The 25,105-nt window shown below is 44.3% G+C and overlaps 1 protein-coding gene across 2 annotated transcripts in view; it reads right to left on the bottom strand.

The window, feature by feature from the left end:
* Positions 1-25,105, bottom strand: part of arid1ab (AT-rich interactive domain 1Ab) — a 56,580-nt gene that overhangs the window by 12,786 nt on the left and 18,689 nt on the right. For both annotated transcript variants that reach the window (XM_085263537.1, XM_085263538.1), the window contains exons 2-5: positions 20,080-20,301; positions 15,717-16,415; positions 14,794-14,901; positions 206-446 (exon numbers count right to left, since the gene is read on the bottom strand). In XM_085263537.1, coding sequence (XP_085119663.1) covers positions 206-446; positions 14,794-14,901; positions 15,717-16,415; positions 20,080-20,301 — 1,270 coding nt within the window. The remainder of the gene's footprint in view (positions 1-205; positions 447-14,793; positions 14,902-15,716; positions 16,416-20,079; positions 20,302-25,105) is intronic.

Here is a 25,105-nt window from a genome sequence, read left to right as displayed (position 1 = left end):
TTTCACATTTTTCCTTGCCATAAAATCCCCCTACGTAGTCTTTCGCAGCTGAATTTCAGATTTCAAAGACCATTTCAAAACGACTGAACTTAAAGACCGGAAGATCTAAAACAACTGTATTAAAGCAGAGTAGAAACAGAATAATGTTTTAGCTGTGTGCTGCTGTAGGTCTGAAACAACAGTATTAACGGTATTGTGCGTTTACCTGGCACAGCAGCGGGGGACAGGGGGCCGGTGCGAGAAGGGGTGACGCTAGCTGGGGAACCCACAGGTGACGGCGAGGGTCCACGTATGCCCGGAAGGTGAGGCGAAGTGTGCGGGGAGAAGGGTGACTGGGCCGGGTTGCTCTGCTCGCCCTGGCTGCTGGACACGCCCGAGGTGCTGACACCCGGGCTCAAAGCGCCTTCTGTACCAGTGGGAAGGTCGTCGATGGAGCCGGATAAATCCTTGAAGGAGAAGAGCAACAGAACATGAGTCGACGATGACACTGCATTCGTTCGTTTACACTGTAACAAGTGGCTTAACAAATTTATTTTTACAATTCACATCACCAACTTGTTACTGATAACAAGTCAACACATTTCGCTCTCGCTTTTCCATAAAGTATCAGTTCCTACAGCTTGTGGAAGCATTTGCATCATTTTGTGAAGCGATGATGACTCAGCTGCTGATGAGTTCTCCTTAACATGAAGAACCACTAAGCAGATAAGCAGCTCCAGAACAGCGGCGAGGCCCACAGACGAGGAGAAAAGGGCCAGTGCTACAGTTCTCAAGCTGTAATGGCTAGCCGTTAGCTAAACGTGTAGCTATGAAGGGAAATTACCAAGCAATTAGCAATATCAACTCGATATGCAGTGAAGTGTAGTCAGTAGGTACACCGGGATAGATATCATATCATTACAATTGCTGTAGTAAGGCATGCTAGTCTAATCAAAGATGAAATGTTCAGATATGGTTCTGGTAACAAATGAAGCAGAAATCCACCAGAGTTATGGAGTTATTCTCTTCTTTGTGATACAACCATGATCATGGCATCGGGGCTGCGGCAAAAAGACGCATTGTCCAACAAGTTGCCTTTAAAAGTAACTGATGAGCATATGGGCTAAAAATACAGAACAAGAAAACTGTTCAGGTTTCATCAGACAAAACAAAAAAAAAAATCTCTGCCACTCATTGTGGAGGCTCAGCTTATGATGGGAAGAGAGAAATTAAGTGGAAGAACTGATACTTGATATCAAAGGTAAGGGTGTGTGTGTGCACTGGGATGTAAATGAGGCTCTAAAAATGTATAAAACCTAGAAAAAGAAAGCGGCTGCATTCTGGGAATCACATTTGGGAGAAATGAATAAGAAACGATGAATATATTCAGGCTTTTCTCCTCCTGACCTGCATGAGGAGGGTGAGACTGTTTTATTTTCAGTGTCATGTCAAAGTCAAGAGAAGTCAAATCAAGTGAGTGGAAATCCAAATGGGCACTGATGCATTACAGCAATCTTTGCCCTCACCGGGGTGTGTATGTTACTCTCTCATAGAAGGCTGCCAGCCCTATTACAGTTCAATAATACATTTGGGTACAATGACTTCTTTTCCCACCTTTTTAAAAATACTCCACACATCACTCCCATAATGCCGATAATGATCCGTGCTGGCAAGGAGAACTGAGTTTGACTTGCAAAGAGAAAGTGGGGGGAAAAAAACAAACATTTGAAGCGAGTCATCTCGGGAGGCAGTTGAAATAATTGGTGCTGGGCACGGGCTCTGGTGCCATGTGGTGTTGTTATTGAGCCTCGCTGGCTGCGACACAAAGACGGGCGGGCGGGCAGGAAGGTAGGAAGGCAGCCGGCAATGATTATGTTTGTGGGAAGGTGAATGTTTACACACTGGCCACTCACGTGGAGACCATGTGCTCACTCAGAAATGCAAGCTCATCTGCCAGTCACATTGGAGGAAGGGAAAAAAATGGGAGGGAGTGAGGAGGAGGAGGAGGAGAAGGAGGGGGTGGGAGAGAAAAATAAAGCAGCACTCATTGGATTGTGGCCAACTATTCCCATAGAAATCTCACACTCGCAGGCTGGCTGCAGCCCCGAAGCCGGCGGTTTTGCACTTGAAACGGCGCCCGTTGCTATTTTTGGGATGTGACCTGATGGAGGAACCCCAGAGGGAGTGACAGGAGGACAACGCTGATTCAGAATCCACCCTTCCCTCCCCCTCCAATCCACCCTCACCCCGTTCCTTCGGCCCTCCCTCCCTCCGGCTCTTCCTCTCCTGCTCCGGCGACTGCACAAACCCAGGCCTCTCTGACCCACACTGGAAATACGGCACCAACAAAACCACGTGAAACGCAGCAGGAAGGGAGTATCGCACTCCAAAGTGTTTCCCTGGCTGACGCCCAATTAATGTTCTCAAATGCAAAAGTGGGTTAGAGGCACATCATTAGGTCTTCGTGCTTTGGAATCAAGAACAGGGAACCGAACAGCGTGACATTCTTTGCTCAAACAACCATAGCAGGAACCCTTTTTCCAGCAGCCAGCATCGTCAGCTGACCTACACCCACCCCCTCCTTCTCCTGTTCCCAACCAAGAGATCACAAGACTGGTCATCTGACAGAGGGCTCCATCTGAAGGGCTCCGACTGGCCAGATGCCACGATGACCACCTCTGTAGTTGGTACTCACAGAGACTCAGAAGCTGCTGCTCAGAGTCAAATCTCAGCCACAAAACAAGTTCTAAACCACAGCTTCCTCAACACAGACCAAAGAGGAAAGGATTCAGTTAGTGGGTTCAGCTGAGGAGACACCTCAGCAGGAGGATGCACACTCAAGACGAACAAACTGTCATCATGAGACAGAAAAAAGGATTTAACACATGATCGTGGATGTGGGGTACTTCTAGAGATCCATGGGGGTGTAAAAGCAGAACAAGATCAATCGAGTATATCAGTCGTCATTCTTGGTAGTACCGCCTCACAGTGGCTTTTAAACCATATTAAGATTTGGGGATTGAGGTAAACTGTCTGATTATTATAGTTTGTGTAGTTTCGTTTGTGTGTAGTTTGTGTAGTGGAGTTTCTGCCTTTTTTTTATTAAGCCTATTTTCAGTTGACAGATTTACTTTTAATCAAAGGTTGGCAGTGATGTAACTCCAAACTAGTTACGCATGAAACACACATTTATGTTGTCGTCTTGGAGCCTAGAGGTTGATGACCACCAGCTACACACAGAGACAAGAATCATGCCATTAAAGCAACTATCACTTTACACCAATCAAGATTAGATGGGTTAGGATGGCGGGTTAAAAGTACGACCACCATATTATCACGCAATACCAGGATTTCAACGATCTTTGGCTGTGTTTGGGTTCCAACGACCATTTCCAAGCAGCACTGATTAAAGCTCAAGAGAATCATATTAAATAACCACGTTTGCATTGTTCTGGTGCTAAAATTGAACTCCTAACTCTGAGACGGACTGTTAGCGGTCGTCATTCCTGCCACACTTTAAAGTCCACTGTGTGGCGTGCATGGCTAATTGGTACACTGAAGTGTGCATCATGTGTCCAGCAAAAAGCTGGGATTGAGTTAGCTGGAATAAAGTTGTGAGAGCAGTCTTCCATTTTTATTTTCCTCCAGATTACAGAATATCTGTAAGAAACAAAAAGAAGCTGGTTGGTGCTAACAGGTCCAGACTGGGACCAGAATAAATCAGCAGGACTTTAAAGTGACATAACATCTGAGAAAAACAGGAAAGTAAACAAAAAAACCCCAAACAAATGTGTTTTTGTGACAACGCTGCATGGTACGGCATGAAAACCGCAAAATTTAAAATATCCCTTAATGGCCCGATAACGCCGGCAAAAGCTCCGTTTGTGCAGCCTGTGTGCACTGCTACAGTGGCACGTATGCAGCGTACAGACTGAGCTCTTTAACATTCTGTAAATATCTGACAGCTCTGAATCCTCAGCTTGGATAGGCAGAAGAATTGTACACACACACACACACACACACACACACAAGCTCCTACCTACTCCCACTCTGCAGTCATTGATTTTTCCCAGCTCAATACTGCACAGCACCAGCCTGTTCTGCTGACTGCACAAGCCGGACAGCGAGGAGAGGACGGAGGGGGAGGGGTGGTGGATGCTGGTGATACTGATGCTGCTGAGGCTCTGCTATTCAACACGCTCATTATTTAAGGCAAATGATGAAGAGGAGGAGAGAGGACATAGATCAGGCATGAGGAGGAGTTGAGAAGTGGCGTGGTTAAGTTGGAGTAGCGTGTGAGCACAGGTGGGGTGTGTGACTCTGTGTGTGGAGGGGGGGGAGCTTGAAGGAAGGTCACAGCAGCATTATCAATGGCAAATATGACAACTGACAATATGAAAATACAGAAACGAGCCATTTCTCTATGTGCAGGGGAAGAAAGGGGAGGACCGGTGAGCCGTGTTGCAGAGAGAGCAGCAGAGAAGCTGCAGCTCTTTCTGTAGAAAGCCTCTCTGTGGCAGCCATTTTGTGCTTTTTCCCAGCACTGCCTAACATGGAACTTCAGAGCTGAGAAGTGCAGAACAGACTTCGGGAGCTTTCAAAGGCTAAAAAGCAGCGTTTCGAACGATGAATTCGTTTCAAATTCATTTTAAAAACGATACAAACTTTCCAGAATTTTATTCTTCTTCGTCTCCTTCTTCTAACGCACTTCTTGTTCACAAATGCTGAAAATCTTCGCTGCTCCCACAATTCTTACATTCTCCACATCTCTCTCGCCCGTGCTGTCTCTGAGTCATCTGCTCTGCTCTCTGCCGTCCTAATGTATTCCATTTGCAGATTACTTCACTGAATCAATCAAGCTCGACCAGAGCCATTAGTCTGCCAAGCCAGCCTTTTTTCCTCCCTCTTTTTTTTCTTTGGTAGGTTATGAGAAGCAGAAAGTGGAAGAAGCAGCGTAGTGGCTCGGAGTTAATGACACGTATCTGGAACATGTAACCCTGGTCAGTGGTGTAACTAGATCTGGTGGTGAGGAGGAAGAAGAGGAAGAAGAGAAGGGAGGGGGGGTGCCAAAGTTCATCTTTGAGTCACACACTTGCCCTGACCCGCTTCATTCTGTCATCCTCAGACCTCAGAGTCTCACCCGCTGCCTGGGCTGGCAAGCTTCCTCGTTCTCAGGCCTCCAGATGCTGAACACAATATATACAGCAAAGAACAAAACAAAACAAACCCAGCTCGCTCAGAGTCGACACATCCGCTGTGGCAAAGTGAAGAGAGTAAGAAGAAAGGGATGGAAGAGGAAGAGGGGGAAGCTGGCTGCATGTCAAGGGCTGCCATGGTTACTGTGATCCACGTGGTTGACACGTTAGAGCCGACACAGTCCCTCCCCCCTGTTGCTGCCATTCCTAGGTCTGCATGTCTCTGTCGACGGCCTCCCTGTGTGCCTGGCAGGGTCACGGTGCAGTCAGCTACTACAAAAGAAGAAGCCCGTCATTGTTACAGGAAACGCAGACGCACCAAAGCCCTGTTCACCCCCCCACACCCCCCAATATCCCTCCAGCTCCTTTAATTACATTTGTTGGGGAGGACTGGGAGACAACACGGAAGCACAAAGCGGACAGGGCACGCTCAAACTTTTTTGTCTTTTTTTTTGCCATCTCATTCTGGAGATGTTTATGTTTATATGCCAACGACCTCGTCAGCAGAGCACTCCAGCGCTGCGCATTTACCACTTGTTCAGGACAAAGTAGGCTTTTGATATCAGAATGGGGTCATGGGAAAAGTCATCGCTTCCCTTTCAAGCTTAAGATCAAGTGAATTTTTTTTCCTCAGCGCAGTTTCTCTTCTCTTTCTCTCAGCTCAGAATCTGAATGTGCTGACTTGACTTACTGAGCCCAAAAGCACATTATCTCTCGCCTATGATCAGAGCGCTTGTCTTCATCATTCACCAATGACACACAGTCCTTAGACAAAGTACAATTTAAGATATTTGTTCTGTCAAACCACCAGTCAATGCTACATTACCATGAAATGCCAGCGGGTTGCTGAAAAGAAGACAGACGTGTGGGCGTTGCCGACATGTCAGCCGCCACCCCAGAGCCTCCACCTGTATCTGGGGACTGTATCCACATACCAAGGGCTGATGGGAAGTCAACCAAAGACCTGGGGAGAGGCTGCTCCAGCCCCAGCTCAAGATTTGCAGGGCTGAGCTCAACCATAAGGGGGCACTCCCATCCCACTATGAGGGAAGAACTGGAGAAAGGAGGAGAAGCAAGGCAGGCCCCTGCCTCAAACAGCAGCAGCAGCAGCCATTACAGGGTTTCACACACACACACAGCACAGACAGACGAGAAACTCCAGGCACAGCCAAAGCACCCTATAGGTGCGCCATGCACCCTTACCATATATATATGCCACCGAGCAGATGACTCGAACCCCAGTTAGTGTTTGAAATTAACAAATCGCATTTGTGCAATTTCATCTCCCCAAGGTAAATAACAAAGGTGGATAGTGACAACAACAGCAGGGTGTCACAACGCTCACAGCACCCTGCTGGGGACAGATATCTCAGACACAATGTCTACTACCTCCACAGATGAGCAAGCTCAAACTCCCGAGAGATCAACATTACACTGCTACTTTATCAGCAGCGTGGGTAGGATAATAACATGGAACAGAAAGTAGAAGATGAAAGAGTGAACCAGCAAAAACAAAAAAAGGGGAGGATGCCACGATATACGAAAATCTAATCCTTCTGACACTGATCGGTGCTGTTCAGCTTTTACTTTGCTGTGTGATACAGGCTTGCAGTCAAAAAAAAAATCTAGGCCAACTATGAATCTTAATCAATAAGTAGGGAGGTCTTTTTTAAACGCTCCACATTTGCCTAATTGAGCTTCACTGTGGGGGTAACAGGAAAAAAAAAGGAGGTGTGCAATGCACACAAACACTGCAGCAGCCTGTGTGGAGCTACCACAGAGTAGATGAAGGGAGGCGGTGGAGAGGAGGAGGAGGAGGGAGGGAGGGAGGGAGGGAGAGGGTGGTTGGAGGGGTCTGATTGCTGTGAATAATGGGGAGATGGTGTGTGCGTGGGGGGCCTTTTGTGGAGATCACAATAGTAGCAGGGAGTCCCAGGGCAGCGCACAGATGCCCGAGTGAGGCAGGCAGCTGCCCAGCCCGAGGTGAGGGGTGATGGGATGCGCAGGGCTGAGGGGGCTGGAGGGGCCTCGGGGTGAGGTGGGGGAGCTAGAAGGGTGGGGAAGCTCCAGACCTCTACAGCCAGTCTGCCTGCTTTCCAGACCAGCAACGCCCCTCCCTCTTACTGTCACACAGTGTGTCTAGAGGGCGCTACTAAAGCAACGGACACCAGCAGTGAATTAACTGGGGATAGGAGGAAAAAAATCATATGTAATATGAAAAGGGATATTTCGCAGAGCGAGAGTTAAATTCATTGTCAGCCTCTTTTCATCAGTCCGTGCTCAGCAGCTTGTTCCAGCGAGCGCCAGAGAAAGCCAGGGACATACAGTGCTGCAGTCAGCCACAGTCTTTGTGCTGCAAAACTAGCTCAGCCCAGCAAAAATGGAGGCAGAGGGGAGGGGCATGGGAGAGTGTGCACGCGAGTGTGAGAGTGAGTGAGTGTGCAGAGAGCGCAGAAGGGAGAGTGCTTGATGCACTCTGTGTGTGCGTGTGTGTGTGTGTGTGTGTGTCAGGGCTTTTTTGTTAAGTTTTTGGGGTGTTTTTTTTTCCAGGTGGAGAAACAATTCAGTGAAGTAAATGCAAAACAAGACACTTTGTCAACAGACTAAATTTCCTCAAATAGATTCATTAAAAATCATCTAAAGAAAAGAAGGAGAAAGAAACAGACGAGCTGGGAGAATGGGGGGAGGCACCCTGGAATCTGAATAAGACATGTCCACACAGGAAGCAAGGCCCCCAGAATAGCAACAGGAAACTGGCCCAGGACTCTGAATACTGTCAGAACCTCGCAAAACAAGGCTGCGCTGCACAGCGTTATGAAAGCTGATTTACTGAGAGAAGAGAGCGAACGAGGAAGGAAAGAGAGGGGGAGGAGGGCGCAGGCGAGGGAAAGAGAAAACGAGAATTTAGACAGAAAGAGGAACGAGTCAGAGAGAGAGGGGGGAGAAATATATTCATATAGAAATATATTTCAAACAGAAATAAAGAAATGCTGCACAAAAACAGAGTGTAATAATGAAAAAGGCGCTGAGGGGGTTGGGCTGGGTAGGAGAAAAAAGAGAGAGAGAGAGACAGAGAGAAAAAAAAAGTGGGCCGGCCTTGTCAGGCTGATTGCTCCAGAGCTATGTCGCAAAAACAAGCTTAGCTGCCGCATGAGAGCAGAGCTGGGTTGGGCTGAGGAGGGAATGGGGATTGGAGGCAGAAGGAAGGGAGGGGAAGGGAAGGGAGGGGGAGGGGGGGGACTCGGAGTTGATCAGCAAGGCTGGAAGATCCCTCGGTTCCAGATCAGAAGGCTTGGCACATAACATTAAAGGTCATTAAGAGGGGGGGGGGGGACTGTTGTTGGTGTGGGTGGTCCCTGAGCTCTGGATAAGAGTGGATTCACGCAAAGGCGGGACTCAAGATAAGCAGTGATACGTTTAAAGGTGGGGAAAACTAGGATCTTCAGTGAATGGCTGTCCAACCAAAACAACAAAAAACAGGAACTTGAGAACACAAATAGCAGAAATGCATCAATGACTTTACACATAAGGCTCAAGAATCTGCATAATTAGGGAAATACATTCTCCTAACGGTAAAGACTCTTATTGTGAGAAGAGAAACCAGAGGACCAGGACAGAGGAGAGAAAAAACAAACTCGAGTGCAAGTGTATGACCAACATGTGACCTTCCTCTTAAGTCTAGAGCACATTCAGACACATCAGAAAAGAGGAGCACCACAAGCAGTGGGCGGTCCTGAGTGGGATTAGCCCCACAGTGGAGAAAGGGTGTACAAAAGACTTGGGAAAGGACAAGAAGGGGATTTTAAAGAAAAAGAAGGGAAAAAAAAGACTAGAAGAGAGGTGGGTGGGAGTGACGGGGCTTGATGGTGTCCTGCTAGTTATTCCCCTTTCCACGGTTTTTACACAGAGAGGAAATGTCACATCTAAGGAGTATGAAAGACGCCTGCTTTACTTCTGCTGGGCCCTCGACGAACGAGTTCCCGAGTATTCACGTCTGCATGGCTACTACTACAACACACACAGACACCCCAAAAATCTGACCAGCATCACACGTCAACATTAAAGGTGTGTCCCAGACGTGTGACATTAGCACAGACATCAAACTCGTTGAGGAGCTGCCAGAGGGGAAATTAAATAGCTCCTCAAGAAGAGCTAAGTCATTCATGTGTTTTAAAAAAAAAAAAAATGGCAGAGTCCCCCTTTAATCATGAACTATGGTTATTCATTACAAACAGAGTCAATAATGTGAAGTATTTGATCGAAAAAAAGAACACAAACCCTTTTTTTCCTCACCTACTTCTTATCTCTTAATTCATTTCCTTTCCTTGAAATGCCACAAGTGTTATAAGGCCAGATGTATATTCGAAGACCACAAAGACTACTACTTTGCTGCTGTATTTCACCCCCCCCAAGACAAGCTTCAGTTAGATAACCAAACGGTAAAAACATAAAAAAAGGATTCCTCAGAACTGATCAAATGAACAGCGAGGTAAATACTCAACAGTTAAACTGTGCATGTGTCTCCTGGAGCTAGAGGGAAAACAAACCAGGAACCAGTTGAACCTGCTCAGCTAGTTCCACTCTGACCGCACATGTGTGTGTGTCTCTCTATGTTTTAATCTCTCTCTCTTCCACTTCTTATCCGCAGCCCTGTTCTCAAACCGACTGTTGCTCTCCTACCTGCGCCTTCCAGCAGGCACTGAGCCTTCTGTACACCTTTATTCCCACCTCAGCAGCGGCCTAACAGACGCTGGGTTTTTAAGCACCTGCCTCAAACAGACCCATCTGTGCTCTCGATGAGGTGATGTCTGGCTGGCTCTGCACGAATGCTACTAAAGTAGCTAAATGGCATTTACCCCTCAGTCGCTGTTGGATCGGGATTCAAACAAGATCTCAGGCAGATTAAAAGAAATGAGTCTATACAAATTACTGCAGGTTCTTACAAAATAAACATACTTTTTTCCCCCCTTCAAAATAAACCTGTACCTTTCTTTCTGACAGATGCACTTAAATACGCTCCTTTGCTTGGCGTAAGGCTAATTAGTTATTTAAGATTAGCAAACGCTTCCTAAACGAGAGAAGTACAAACACAATTTAGTACCAGTTACTTATTTTGAGACAAGAACAGGAAAATTTGTATCTATTACACTCATCAATCCACTAATAAGTGTAAAATAAAAATAATCATACCACATAAAACCTCCACATTTATTGGGCTAGAATACAAGGAAGAATTTGTGTGTGGACAACACACACACAAAAAAACATTTCTATACATTTGATTTATACAACCTTGGTTTCATATGTGGTCAAACCAACACATATGAACCCCAACAAGTCTGACCATGACCCCTTAAAATCATCTTTTCTTTTTATGACTGCAGCTGTAAATCTTTCTCTCGGTTATTTGGGGGAACTGCATGTTAAAATAGAAAAATTCAACAATAATCAGATCAGATATTACACATATTACTTCCAAACCTGGCTTGCTTCCTAACAATGTCAAAGTGAGCACATGCAATAGGTACCCATCCAGGCCAATTCCCACCTAAACCAAACAGAGGTTTTCCAGTGGTGACAACAAATCCGAGGTTGACTGTCTCCTGGTGTGTTCAACACGGGACAAAGGGCAACTTCACATTCAAGCCCGAAAACGGCTCAAGTTAGCGAGTTACTATAACTACATTCATTCTTTTTGATATTTGTATTCCTTGGTCACAAATGTTATTATCATTTCATTTTTTTTTATACAAGTATGCATCTTGTTTTCTTTACTGCAGTGACCTCACGTTTGAAATTATTTTATTATGGCAGAGCAGTTAAGACTTTGGTTTTTGGGCTCCGACCTCACAGGTCCCCAGAAATCATGCACAAAAACTGGAGTGATAATTTTTAGAGCCTGTCGGTGGACGTTGAGGTGTTAGAAGGGATGGATAGTGATGCAGGGCAGCGACATAAAAATTAAACAGACCGCCAATTTGTGCTGTGTTTGTTATATGGTATAAGTAGAGAGTGCCATGTTATGTGTGTGACACAGCATAGCTCGAGCTGCCTACCTCAACTAGCTAGTAGTAAGGACTAGGGGTGGGCGATATAAACGATATACGATAGAAACGATATAAATTTGGCCAACGATAGAGATTTTGACTATATCGCTCTATCGCGATAGCGCATGTTGATGATGTCATCAAGCTGCGCCTGTTTTGGTCGAAAGCATCGCAGCGGCTACAACCATTATCATCTGCAAATTATGGCGGGCGACAGTCATAGCAAAGAGATGAAGCACTTTTGAAATATGGGGAAAGCCAAAAACTGCGCTACCTCCACTTCCGTAACATTGATTCATTAATGTTGAATTCTCTCGCAGCTGTTCTGTTCCCATGTTGTTGCAGTATATTAATGACTAACCTTGTATTGTGCACGAATAATCTCAGTTGTTCTCCTGACTGAAGTTTGGCCCGTGTATAGCATCCTGCTATACGATTGCATTTGTCCCTAACCATCAGAATCCCTCACGTTAACTTTTATCGAGTGGAAAAAAAGTTGGCGTTCATCCTCCAGCGTCACTGTCAGAACTTGGTATGAAATGTTTAGGTGTAAACTAGCGAGCTAATTTCCTGTTAACTTCTAACTCCGTTAAATTAAATAAATTCTGTTTTCATGGATGCATGGATGTAAAACTTAATTGTTACACCCGATAAAGCAGCAACGCTGATGATTTAATTACAGATGAAAGAATTTAGACCGTTTTTAACTCTTAGTGTTCGTTTGACTTTGGGACCTGAAGGGACGGAGTTTTGGACCCAGATTACTCCGCGAAGCTCCTCACTACGGCAGCCGTAATGCTCTGACAATCCATCAAGCAGTGCGGCTTACCAAAGTTGTACTAAAACATTTTTTAACAGATTTCTGCAGCCAAAATCAGTTCGAGGTCAGTAAGCACAACCAGAATTCATACATAAGCCACACTCTCGATTTTTGAGAAAATTAAAGGATTCTAAGTGTGCCTTATAGTGTGGAAAATACGTTATACAGAAGAAAAGAATATATCGCGATATATATCGTTACCGCACATGCTTCAAATTATATGCGATATGAATTTTAGCCCATATCGTCCAGCCCTAGTAAGGACCACTGTCTGTATAAGTAGGTGTCCTGTTAACAACAGCAGAATTGTGATGCAGGCTGTAATGAATGTGTGGCTCTTTTTTTAACAACACATCCATTTATTTTGAGTTCGGGGGAAAGGACCGGGCTAAGTACTATTTTTTTTCTTACTGAGAGCAGTCTTTACACATATTTCAGTTCTATCGCACAAAGCATTGGAGTTTTTACACCACTCTTTATTGTAGAGTTTCATTGTCACAAATCCTTTTCTCAGCATTTCTGACTTGTTGGTGATATTTTCTGCCGCTTTTATAGTTTAGCAGAGGTTACAGAATAACTTCAGCACCTTGTACAACAGGTATCATCGATGCACATCTACTTCTAACACCTGCAGGTGTCACCCCAGCTGCTCGGACTCAGGCTGGCAGGGTTATACTCTGAGTTAGCATGGTCTCATCTGCACACACTTTGGTGCCGCAGGGATGAGGAGGAAAAAGAACGGGAGGAGGAGATCTGTTTACCACTACCATAACCAGATTAATGGCTCTGTCGGCCAATCAGACAACACTGATGGGGAATCCCTGAGAAGATAGAAAGTGAAAATAATAATAATAAAGAAATAAATAAAAATAGCCCTGGCCTAGCCTTCCTGACCAATGGCCAGGTCCACAGAGAGGTGTATAAATAAATAAGGGAAATAAATAAAAGAGGAGGGAAACACATCCTGAGGGCATCCCCTACTGGCGTAGACAGCGCTGCCTCTCATCCCTCCCTCTTTCAGCATCTTCCACTCCAACCAATCACTCACACTATTTGAAGTTATTTGCTTGCACTCCCTCAGTCCCACACATCTCCCCCCCTCCCACCCCTCCAAACTCTGCTCCCTCACTTTCATTCTTTCTTATTAATGATCTCATTTCTCACTCTCCTTCCCTGAGGCCCAGAATGAGGTTAGATCTGCAGTCTGACCTATAAACACTGCCATGGAAACTGCAACGTGTTACAGCGAGACACCTCTTTAACACAGAGCATGGGGTGGAGGGCTGGTGGAGGGTGAGTGTGTGTGTGTGGGGTTGGGGGGTTCTCTCACCTTTATCTTAGCCAGAGGGCTATCAGATGCGAGATTTGCTTCACTTTCAACAATCCTTATCCAGGCAGAACTATTTTTCCCCACTTTCTGATTTCTTTGCTCTTTAAGAGCAAATGGAAACCGTGACTTTGCTTGCTCGTGCTATCAGCTTCTTGTGGGAAGGGTTGGGGTCTAAATTAACATTATAGCGCTCTTTACCTCTCCTTCAAAAATTCTTGTGCTGTTGTCACTGATATCCAGATACTACTGAATTCAACTTTATTTATACAGCGCCAAATCACAACAACAATCGCCTCAAAACACTTTATATTGTAGAGTAAAACCTAGAATAACAGAGAGAAACCCCCAACAATCAGATAACCGCCTATGAGCAAGCACTTGGCGACAGTGGGAAGGAAAATCTTCCTTTTAAGAGGAAGAAACCTCTGGCAGAACCAGGCTCCAGGAGAGGGACGACGATCTGCCACGACATGTTGGGGGAAGTTAGGTAGAGGGTGGGAGATACTTGGTTTCAAATATTCCATCTAGGAGGGAGAAATTTCTCAAGATACTGTGAATTTAGCAACAAAGCTATTACTCCACTAACATCTGCAGAACAAAATATTGGGCCTTTTTCTACTAAAGCACATGATACCCACAGAGTTGTGATCATGTATAACATTTCCATCACATTGCTCTGAATAGATTGACTACCAAACCATTGGATTCACAAGCACAATCGATTGCACGGTGGAATCCAAAAGCCAACATTTACTCCACATTTGCATGTTTGCTTCACTCTGAGTGACACTATACAAATTCACCTATGAAGTAACTCAAACTGAATCACAGAGCAAAGCCTAGTAAACATCAACTGTTTTGAGAAATAAGTTCAATTTTAGTCTGAGTTTCAAGCAGGAGAAATGGGTACAGAGTAAGAAACACCAGGATGGGATTTGCTTAAATCTCATTTAAGGGGTGAACCCATGGTCGAGGGGTTTTAGGCGCTTACCAAATCGGCTAAAGCAGCCTAGTTCCCGGATCAACACCCAGCCAGAACTTTGCTGCATGTCATTCCCCTGTTCTATCCCCACATTTCCTGTCAATCTCCACTCCACTCTATCGAAATAATAAAGGAAAAATATTATAACATGTTCACAGAGGCAGCCATAATGACATTTAGAGCTGGGTGATTTTCCTCTACCACATATGGCTATAGATTCTGAATTCAATCAAGTCTGACTAACATCACTAATTATATCAGTGCTGTCCTACATGTTGGGCTGACTATGCGGTTACGATTACAAATGGTTTATAAATGTTAGTTTAAATGTTGCTTCTGTGGGATATTCATCAAGGGCGTCTGTGAATGTGGTCTGTGGAATTCTGGCGATGAAACCTGCTACAAAATTCAGAAGTTAAAAGCGAAGACAGAAGCCTCACCGGCAGACTGGATGGCCGCGCCTGCATGCTGTCTTCTTGACTGCTCTTGTTTGGCTGGTTAGATGGAGGAGCGCTGGACTGTGAGCTGAAGGAATCCTGGGAGAGTTCCTGATTGGAAGAACGAAGACAAGAGACAAAACGGACACAATGTAAAAAAAAATAAAATAAAATCTCAGAGTCGAGCATTTATTACTGCTTGTTCCCTTTTTGCAGTGCACAGCTAATATAACCACTGTCACACTGATACAAATAACAGATCTCCACTGGGCTGGATAAATGTAGAGAGCCGTGACCGACTGTGATTTGAATATTTACTGTACGTCATGTTTGTGTTGCCACAGGGCTCACATGGCATGGGGAAAACTCACTGCTTATTCTACAGCTTGTGCTTCAACTTATCATATTTTTTTATTTATTTTTTACAAGAAACTACTAAAAACTGCCCCGTTCTGTCAACGGTCTTGTGTGCGGTCCATTTCCTGTTGTTCATACTATCCATTTAACAGACAGGAGCCTGTTTAATTAACTAAGTAATTAAAGCTTAATTACCAACAAAGCAGCTCTGAGTGGGCCACACCAAAGGTTTATTCAAAAGCTCTCATGGCTGTTTCCCTGTTTAACCCTTGTAGAGCAGCATCTCACTTCTTCCATGTGTTTTTGCTATGGAAAGCTGAGCGTGCAATGTTCTTTTCAACCGACTATTGAAAGTTATCAAGTGAAGGCATTTCCTGGGAAGCAGGCAGTTTACAGTGCCACTGTTAGATCGGCACGGACATCATTACAGCACTGATTAAGTACAGTAAAGTCAAGAGCATGTGTCAGCGCAGGAATCTCCTGCTAATGGAAACACAGTTGCCCCTGACACAGCACATCACATCAAATTACAGCTAAAGTGTTCTAATAGAGTTTTGTGTAAGGATTACCTGTGGAGGAGGTGGGAACCTCTGATAAGGTGACTGCTGCTGCTGCTGTTGTTGTTGTGGTGGTTGCTGCTGCTGTTGTTGTTGTTGTTGTTGTTGCTGCTGCTGTTGCAGCGGGGGAGTCTGAGAATATGGTGATGGCTGGCCCTGCTGGCCATGACCTGGAGGCTGTTGGGCTTGAGGAGGTGGACCTCCTGGTTGTTGTTGTTGTTGCTGCTGCTGCTGTTGTTGTTGTGGTGGTTGTTGTTGTTGTGGGGGCCCTTGTTGTTGTGGGGTTTGCTGCTGTGGTGGCTGCCCTGGACCAGAGGGTTGCGGGTACCCAGGCTGGCCCTGAGAGCCCTGCTGACTTTGCGGACCAGGTCCCTGCTGCTGCTGCTGCTGTTGTTGACTCTGCTGTTGCTGGGGAGATACATAGGGTGGCTGTCCTGGCTGAGACTGCTGGGGCTGGCTATACGGAGGTTGACTCTGAGGAGGGCCGTGGGGACCTTGAGATTGTTGGTATGGGGGTCCTGGCTGCCCGTGTTGGCCTGGAGTCTGTGAAGGATGGCCCTGTTGGGGGTATGAAGGTCCAGAGGTTCCCTGGGGTTGGCCAGAGTATGGAGGTTGCTGCTGTCCAGGGTGAGGCGCAGGGCCATGCTGACCATAGTAGCCCTGACTTTGCTGTCCATAGCCTCCTGGGCCCTGTTGTCCATATGCTGACATCTAGAAAATAGGATATCAGTTATCAACAGTAGTTTATCTTCAAAGGGGAAGACTAGCGATGCTTGATCTGAAAGTGCGAGCAGACACAACCAGGCACAGTTTTACTATCCGGAGCCCCTCTGTGGAATATCAGTCACTACCTGAATACAGCATGTGTACTGATGGGATCTGCAGAAATATATAAAAATTAGAGATGGCACGATACCACTTTTTTATGTCCGATACCGATACCGATATCATAAATTTGGATATCTGCCGATACCGATATGAATCCGATATAGTGTTTTTTAATCAACAAAACTGTTTTTTAAAATATCTTGCTGCATTTTGCAAGTCTGCAAGTTCATACTCAAGTTTAAAACAACAACTACACTAAAGCTATTCTGTTATACCTGTATACAAAAAAAATATTTCATAGTTCAGCAATACTGATCAATCTAATAAACTTAGACCTACACCATCCTCCCTATTCTGGTATTTTAAAGAGTACTTGGCGTAAATATTAAGCAACCTAACTAATAGGGTTCCAACTCCCAGCAACAACAAAAATAAATAAATAAAAAATAGGGAACCACCCCTCACGCTCCACCTCATGATGCTTAATCGACGTAATCAACCTTAATTTGATGCAGTGTGAAAAAAAAATGCACAGAAATCAATTCTTTTTCAAGAAATATTAAATAGATTCAACATCTTTCTTCAACAAAATTGCAGACTGCACAGATGGTACCTTCCCAAAGTAAAAAGTACTATAGCTTACTAGGGTATATATATTAGACTTAATAGTTACTATATACAGTAATTGACTTCTATTCATTTTACATCAAATTAAAACTTTGGGTGTCAGATAATTATTTATTAAAAGCTAGACATTTTAAATGAGAATAAGAAAGAAAAGTATGTCTTTGTGCCCCCTTTTCCCAGTTAATGCCCTATCGGCCCCCCTGGCTAAACTTTGCTAGATCCGCCCCTGCACAGTTACCAGCCGTCAGCTACGTAGAAAAAGATCCTTGAGTAGAAAGTAATATTAAATAAATTGTAACAACAGCTTATCAAGCTTAAACGTGCTGCTGTTGTTCAGCCGCTGGTTTCCTCTTTCTGGTGCAAAGTGGACCAAAAACAAACAAGAGAGACAGACTCGCGACAGAAAAGCCGATCAGCTGATCATTTAAGCAGTTTCATGATTGAAGTAGCAGCCGGAGAGCGAGAGGCAGTTGCTCATTAAGCTTAACGTGGGAATGCTTTACAAACATTCAGAGATGGACTTACACACTTGCTTTACTTCTCTCGGGGATAACTTTGTCGGAGATGAAATGCCAGGTTGCTAGCGAAGCTCCAAATGCTATCCAGACCACCGACAGGTCCCGCATGCCACAGCCGCTCTATCACGTGATGCATACTGCTCCGACTGCTAACGTTCTGAGGTGAGTTACAGCGTGTTGCAAGTTTTGTGAGGTGCTTTCGTGATATTTAATGGATCGGATTACATTTTTTATTTTTCTCCGATATCCGATCCAGTAATTTAGGTCAGTATCGGACCGATACCGATACGTAATATCGGATCGGTCCATCTCTAATAAAAATAACTCAATATTCAAAGTCACCTCTTTAGTTTTCATTTTTTACCATTCATTCTCCACAGAGTAATCAGAGCATCTCTTCATCTTCCTCACAGATTAAACAGAAAAGACAAACTGCCCCCCCACCCCTCAGTTTGAGTGGTGTGTTCCTCACTATAAACTGATCAGTCAAAGCACATAAGAAAAAGCATCCAAGTGTCGGAATTCAGCCGTGTATTGCTTTAAATTACTGGCATGAAAATAAAAATTGAGTTTTGACTTCATCTCCTTGAACTTCAATATGAGCCTTTTCATATTCTGCCCGAACCTGCTCGCGGAATGCCTTTCAATACCAGTGTTTTTGTTTCATTACCCTCAAGGAACATGGAAGGAGAAAGCGCTGACCTTGTGAGGAAACACTGTAATAAGAAAAGAAGAAGGGGGGGGAGCCATGTGTGGGGTTTTTTCTTCTTCGCAAGGGGACTGAAGGGGGGTGAGGGGGTTCTCAGCTACTCGAGAACTATAAGAAAATACAAGATAGTAAAGAATGGCCTCACATTTAAAACAACATGAAGTGGCTGTATTGTATCTGTCTGACAAAGGCGGGGAAGCCGTTTTCTTCTCTGCAGGGCACTTATCGAGTCCACGGTCAAACACCAGGCAGGCCAGTATGAGATAATCACACCACACAATGGGCACAAGACCACAGGCAGCGGACGCACAAGAAAAAGGCTTCACTCTACGGGATTCCCTGCATGCATTTCTCTGTTAAGATGAACTGCCTGGCTGAGAGAGTTCAAGAAGGGGCTTATTCCTAGCTATGAGTAAGTAGCTATAGCAAACTGGATGTTTGCCGTTTTCAATTGGACAACGCTGTCAGAAGGTGCTGCCCACTGTGCCTGTCGACACAGCTTGGATTTCCCCCCCATCTTTGGCTTTCAAGCATGAAAATAAATCAGACAGTGGGAAACTGATGGGCTGCTCTCTTTTGTGTCTATCCCTGTAAAGAGTTTTTTTCACCCCTCCTCTTTCTTCAGAGCCTTTTGGGATTCAAGTGAAAAAGATACAGAAACACAGTTTGGTTGGACTCTTCAGAGGAGGTTCGTGGATGTAGTTGAGGAAGGGTTGGTGTGACAGAAGAGGCAGAATTTTGGTTGGGGCTTTCATCCACCCTAATAACTTATTATTTAAAGTCCTGTTTAAGTATGCAAGGTAAGAGACACTCAAGGTGACAATGCTGATATTTCTTTGATGTCTAGCAGAGCAGGTGAACGTTATTTGGTTATATGTTAATGCACTTTATCCTCTCTAGTTTATAAGATATATCTAGTTAAAAAAAAAAAAAACAGACACAGGGCCACACTGTAAGTCTTTCAGATCTTTAGCTTTTTGTTTAATTACAATTGTTATGCTAAGCTAACTGTCAGATATGACACACACACACACACACACACACACACACACACACACACACACACCATCTTCCCTATGACAGCCAGAACAGGGTCATGCCTTAATGGCTTTCAATTCCTTTAAGTCACTGTACCTGGATACATGACATTTGTTAAATATCTTCTGCTAACGAAGAGTTGTTTTGACCTGGATTAGACTTTCTAGTAATGACATAGTTGTTCCAATGCTCTATTACTCTGGCAGTATGGCAGAAGAGTGTTACCCTATCGATACTACAGGCTCTCCTCTCAAACCATGCTGTAGTTTCTTATCCTAGTTCATGTCTTCTTCTCACTAGATGGTACAAATTTGTGGAATAAATTCTGACTGCACAGTGCTGCTTTTTTTAAACTCAACTGCTACATATCACCTTACAAATATTTTTCTTGTCATATTTCTTATTCAAATTATTTTACATTTCTTTTTAAGGACTCTTAAATTGGTGCAGTAAACCAAAATGTACAAAAACATCTCATCACCTACTTAGTGGACAATCTGCTAAATTTACTAGCATAATTGATGAAAAGAATTTAGCCTAAGTCACCAGATATTTCAAAAATAATCTGCACAGAAATGTCTTAACAGCAAATATTGGTTGTGCAAGGTTTCAATTAAAACTGTACAAATAGAGAGCCAAGTTAATCATTACTGACCTGTTGTCCGTATTGCATGCCACTCATGGTTCCGGGTGGTCGGCTCTGCATCCCAATAGGGTACCTCTGAGGGCCCGGAGGGCCATAGCCCTGCCCTGGGTAAGAGCCTGCCTGCTGGGGTCCAGGCCCTGTGGGAGGTCCTTGCTGCTGCTGCGAGAAGGGGTTGGGTCCTCCATATGGTTGGCTGCGCATCTTCCCTACCTGGTCCATTGGGCCTGGAGGCTGGAGAAGATACAAAGAGAATATGTGATACATCCATGAACTGACGAAATAGATTGCTGGAATGACAATTCTGACATTAAAGCTGTATGGTGAAGCGGACTTTAGAAATAACTGTGTGATCCACACAATTATTGTGATTTTAGTGCTGATGGTAATGGCATGTCTAGAGTCCCTATTAGAGGGTTCAGTCATACCTCCTAACAAGCTCTATAGTGATAGAAATAAAGGGATCTTGTTCCGAGTACAGTGAAGTGACAGAAAAGGATGAGAAAATGCGGTCCAGGTCAAATTTAGCTAGAGTTATTTTAGAACCTTTTTTAGTGAGTTGTCTTGAGAAGGCATTACTCAGCATGACTCCACTGCAGTGTGTCCTATGAGCATCAGCTCATAAACCAGCCACAGTGTAATCAAGCAAATATAGAACAAAAAGCAGAAGGGAGGGGGAAAAAAACTGTAGTGGATTTACTTTCCAAATAGAAAGGGAAAAAAAATTGGCCATGAATGAATGAATAAGCCCACTACATCCGCCAGGAGCATTTCCCGGCCCAGGAGATCATTGTGCCAGTGGGTGGATACTGTTACGGCAGAGACGTTGGTAAAGGTTTCTATGAAAATAAGCTTAAGGAAGTGGAAGTGTCTGCGGTGGCTGGAGCTGTGCCCACCTCTCAGCTGGAAGCCGTGTAAGGATAAAGGGTGGGGTGGTGGATGTGGGGAATGACCTAGGGCATCCTGGACTCGTAGAGATCCACGTGGTAAAAACAGGGAATGTTACGGAGTCAGATGGCATATTCTGGGTTGGTGGTGGTTTACAATGAGGTAGCTTCATCTGTCAACAGCTGGAACCAGTGTCATAAAATGTCTATGCCATAAAGTCGGTGACAGTGTGTTTGTGTGTACATAACACATGGTGGGATCCCTTCCGACACAACACTCCCCCAGCATGAGAAAAAAAAAAAGTATATCCAATATTTCTAAAAAAATTAATAAAATGGGATTCCACTGCAGCATTATTAACTGGTCATCAAGTGGAAAAATAAACAAATAGCAATTCACAACAAGTTTTCTGCTCGTTTGCCATGGTCTGATGCCATCAACACATCACACTTCTGACAGCCTGTGCATGTTCCCATCAAACCCACCGCAGCGGCGTCTGAAAGTACAAACCACAACGGGGTCTTTGAAGTAGCAACACCTCCTGGCCTGCTGACCTCGGGCAGCAGACACAAAGGTTTCATTGCTTCCCACGGTTATTAATCTGTGTGCAAGTGTGAGTGTGTGTGTGTGCCTGCGCGCGCGTGTGCGTACGGGTGTGTTTTTCCTCCCCCAAAAACCTCTTTTCCTCGGTTAAGGGAGACAACCACTGGGGCTATTTATAGCCAGTGAGACGGAGAGGGCAGTCTGCCGAAAATGTAACAGGTCCCAGCTGCACTGCTGTTTGAACCCGGGCCAGGGCTTGCTCTTCCTGGGCTTTAATAAAGCAGCAGGCTTTGGCACTCTATGAATGACAGTGCTGCAATGAAAGAGGGGGAGGTCGGGGTAGGGGGTGACTCAGTAGGAGGCTTGTGTGTTTGCGAGTGTGTGAAAATATGTGTGTGTGTTCCAGAAGACTGTAGCTGTTGGAGGTGGTGGTGGGGGGTGTGTGGAGAAGGGGTGGATCAACAAGCTGTCAGCGTGGTCAACCGACATTATCCAAGATAACATATTCCACTCCAGATTTTCCCTCTAGCCTCCTCCAGGCCAAACTCTCCTGAGCTCCTCCAGGTTCACAAGAGTGTGTGTTTGTGTGTTGTGTTGGATGTCTGTGCAGGGAAGGAGTAGGTGGGAACAGTGGGAGGTGGGATGGGGTATCTTGCACTCCCTTGGGTCATTACCGACCGCACCAGGGGTAGAGGTAACAGGCTCCACTGTGACCTCTAATGCACTTTTAACCTCAGACTCGAAGAAAGGACACCATGCCTGCTGCCCCCCCTCCCCAGTCATGCCAAGATAGGAGTCCAAACATCACTCTACACCGCTTAAATATGACTGGTAGAAAGCAGTGAAGCAGACACCACATTGTTGCTGTTTTTTTACACATTTCCAAAAGTTTCTTTTGTCCAATTATGGCAATGAGGAGCCAAGAGGAGGAAAAAAAAAAAAAAAACTGGAGCGGTTTCTTTCACTGGACAGAAATATCCTATAGCTCTTTTCTAATGAGCTGCTTAAGCAGTTAGACAGAGCCTCCTGAGTCATCTGTAAAGTGTGCCACTGAGGCCTGAATCACCGGTAATGTCCTCCAATCCACATGAAAAATGACTAGCATGCAAACAAACTACAAAAGCCGGCACACTAAAGGTAAAATCTATTTCTCATTTAGACAAAAATCTCCCAGCGATGACTGGGCCATAAAACAATCAACCTTTCTTCCCCTCACCAATTTCGGTCGATACTTTTGCCAGCAGTGAGAATATTTCTAAATGAGCGAACAAACTGGCTTTTCCATTAAGAACCATGACAGCTCGGCACCCAGCTCAGTGGGGAGAGAGCTCGCAAGTACGACTTGACTACAATCGGGGTTTCCAGCCCGGAGTGGAACGTGCATAGTAACGGCTCCCGAAACAACCACTCTTCTCCCTCTCGTGTCTCAGTTATCACCCACTCCACAGATGCAGATAGGGGTGCTTTGATCAGGTCAGGAGATAGTGAAGGTGAGCGTGCACTGTTCACAAGTGTGTTAACGTATTTAAAATTAGGCTTCATTTTCTTATTTTTTGAGTCATAACTATTAAACATTCTAAATCTTTTCTGTAGGAAAATGAGGTGAAAAATCAGAAGAAACAGGTAGACTGCACTCCATTGAATTGTGTTAGCACAATTTGTCCTTCTAAAGATTATGAAAACATCATTTAGAAGAAAAATTAATTTGTCGTATTCGTTGAATCAATAATGCTCCTGTTTTGCTGTTTTTCCACTTTACGTGGACCAGTTCTCCCAGTATACAGCCAGTATAAATGTATTTATTTTCTCTGATACACCCGCAGACCTTCCACGGTGTAGACTCCAGATTGTGGGGACAAGCAGTTGTCTCTACCTGACAGGCTTCATGAGTTCAGGGAAATCCACTCTTAAAAAAAAAGTTCAATAAATGCATGATGTTTCAAAAGCTTGAATTGAGCAACTGTTTTTAATCGTCGATGACATTCCTGACCGCAATAATTTGTGATTATGACTTGCCACAATGAGCAGCACGGCATTAACAGATTTATAAACTTTGTTTCTACGTAATGTAACTATTGTAATAATTAACTGCAAAGTCACTGGATCAAAGTCACTGACCTTTTTAGAAATCAGTAAAGCATAAAAAATAACTACTACCTTGAGCCCTATTTTGCGGGCTTTGGCCTTCATATGCGTTAAATCCCGCCCCCCCAAAAAAAACAACAAAAAAAACACCCATAAATTATAAATCTGCTATCACACAACTGGCAATGTGACAAATTTAATCTGCAATGTAGTCAGTCAATTAGCATTCAATAACCTGTTTGGATAATTAAAGTAGCTGAAGCCAAACTCCAAAAATCCAATGAATCGCCATCATGACCACACAATATGGGTAGGATGTGTCGAAAACCGCGCTCAATATAATCTTATCACATTCATGTTTTGGCTCGATGGGTTTAAATGCATATGGTTTACAGCTCAGCATAAAGATGAGGAACGCAGGGTGTTTGTTTTACCTCTCTGCCTCATTCGATCATGTTAACACATCTGTACTCTGCAGGCTGGGAGATAGCTGTGGCCGGCCTACTGCTCGGCACTTCATTGATCTGTTTACCAGTATTTTCCTTGGATTGCTTAAGTTGTTCACATCGGACATACCATTACACATCCTTCAAATTCCCAGAGAGCTTTTGTAGAGGCCTTTGTAGGTGCGCGAATGTCTGCTTTAACCCAACTAAAGAGTCTACTGCATCTTGTAGACAGAGGCCTGTGAATGCTATACAAGAGTCTGTTTATCGTTCTCTTGCTTACAGAATTAGCACTGCTGCTGCTCCTCAAGTTGAGAATTTTATCAAAACCAAAAAAAAAAAAAAAAGAAAAAAAAAAGAATAAAAGTAGAATTATGTTAGCAAAGATTAGCAGTACAAGGTTGAGGGAAAAAATTCCAATAGAGGAGATCTATACATATCATTTGTTAGTTTCTGATCTATTTAAAAGGACACTGGATTTCAAGGTGAAACAGCCATATCTTTAACAGTATGGGCATGGTTGGTGGTTGAATGTTCAAGGCGAAGGACAGAAAGAGAATCGTTTCTGATGTATCACAGGAGAATGTCAGTGGTTTTAGTGGTGAGGTCAAGATGGACACAGCGGAAAGACGATAAGGCACGCAACACTACCGAGCTGAGTGCAAGTGTTTTGAATCCAAGTGCTTTGAAAGACAAATGGCCACAATAAAGGTCTCGCAGAGAAACCTGCCACCTGCCACTTACTGGCAAAATATGGTCCATCTCATGGAATTTATAAAACTACTTTCTTACAGCATACAGTATTAAAAGCTAGATTCTCAATTCCAGTTTTTCAACAAAGGCCACTCTGTGAATGATAAACATTTGAGTCTATTTTAGAACAGCATTTAACACTTTGAACTATTTCCCCTTTCTTGACTAACCAATTGACTTTGTCCGTTAAAATCCCCACAGTGTACAGCAGAGAATTCAAATGTTATGTTTTGACTGAAAAAAATGACATTAAGTTCCAGTTTACTTTCATATACAACAAAGATGCATCCAATATTACATTCAACAGACTATGCAGAGCTCTC

This window comes from Mchenga conophoros, linkage group LG22 (assembly GCF_057382185.1).
Source record: "Mchenga conophoros isolate Kocher_MC1m ecotype Shallow Benthic linkage group LG22, M_conophoros_male_GT1.1, whole genome shotgun sequence".
In the NCBI taxonomy this organism is placed as follows: domain Eukaryota; kingdom Metazoa; phylum Chordata; class Actinopteri; order Cichliformes; family Cichlidae; genus Mchenga; species Mchenga conophoros.
This window is presented reverse-complemented; position numbering and strand designations above follow the sequence as displayed.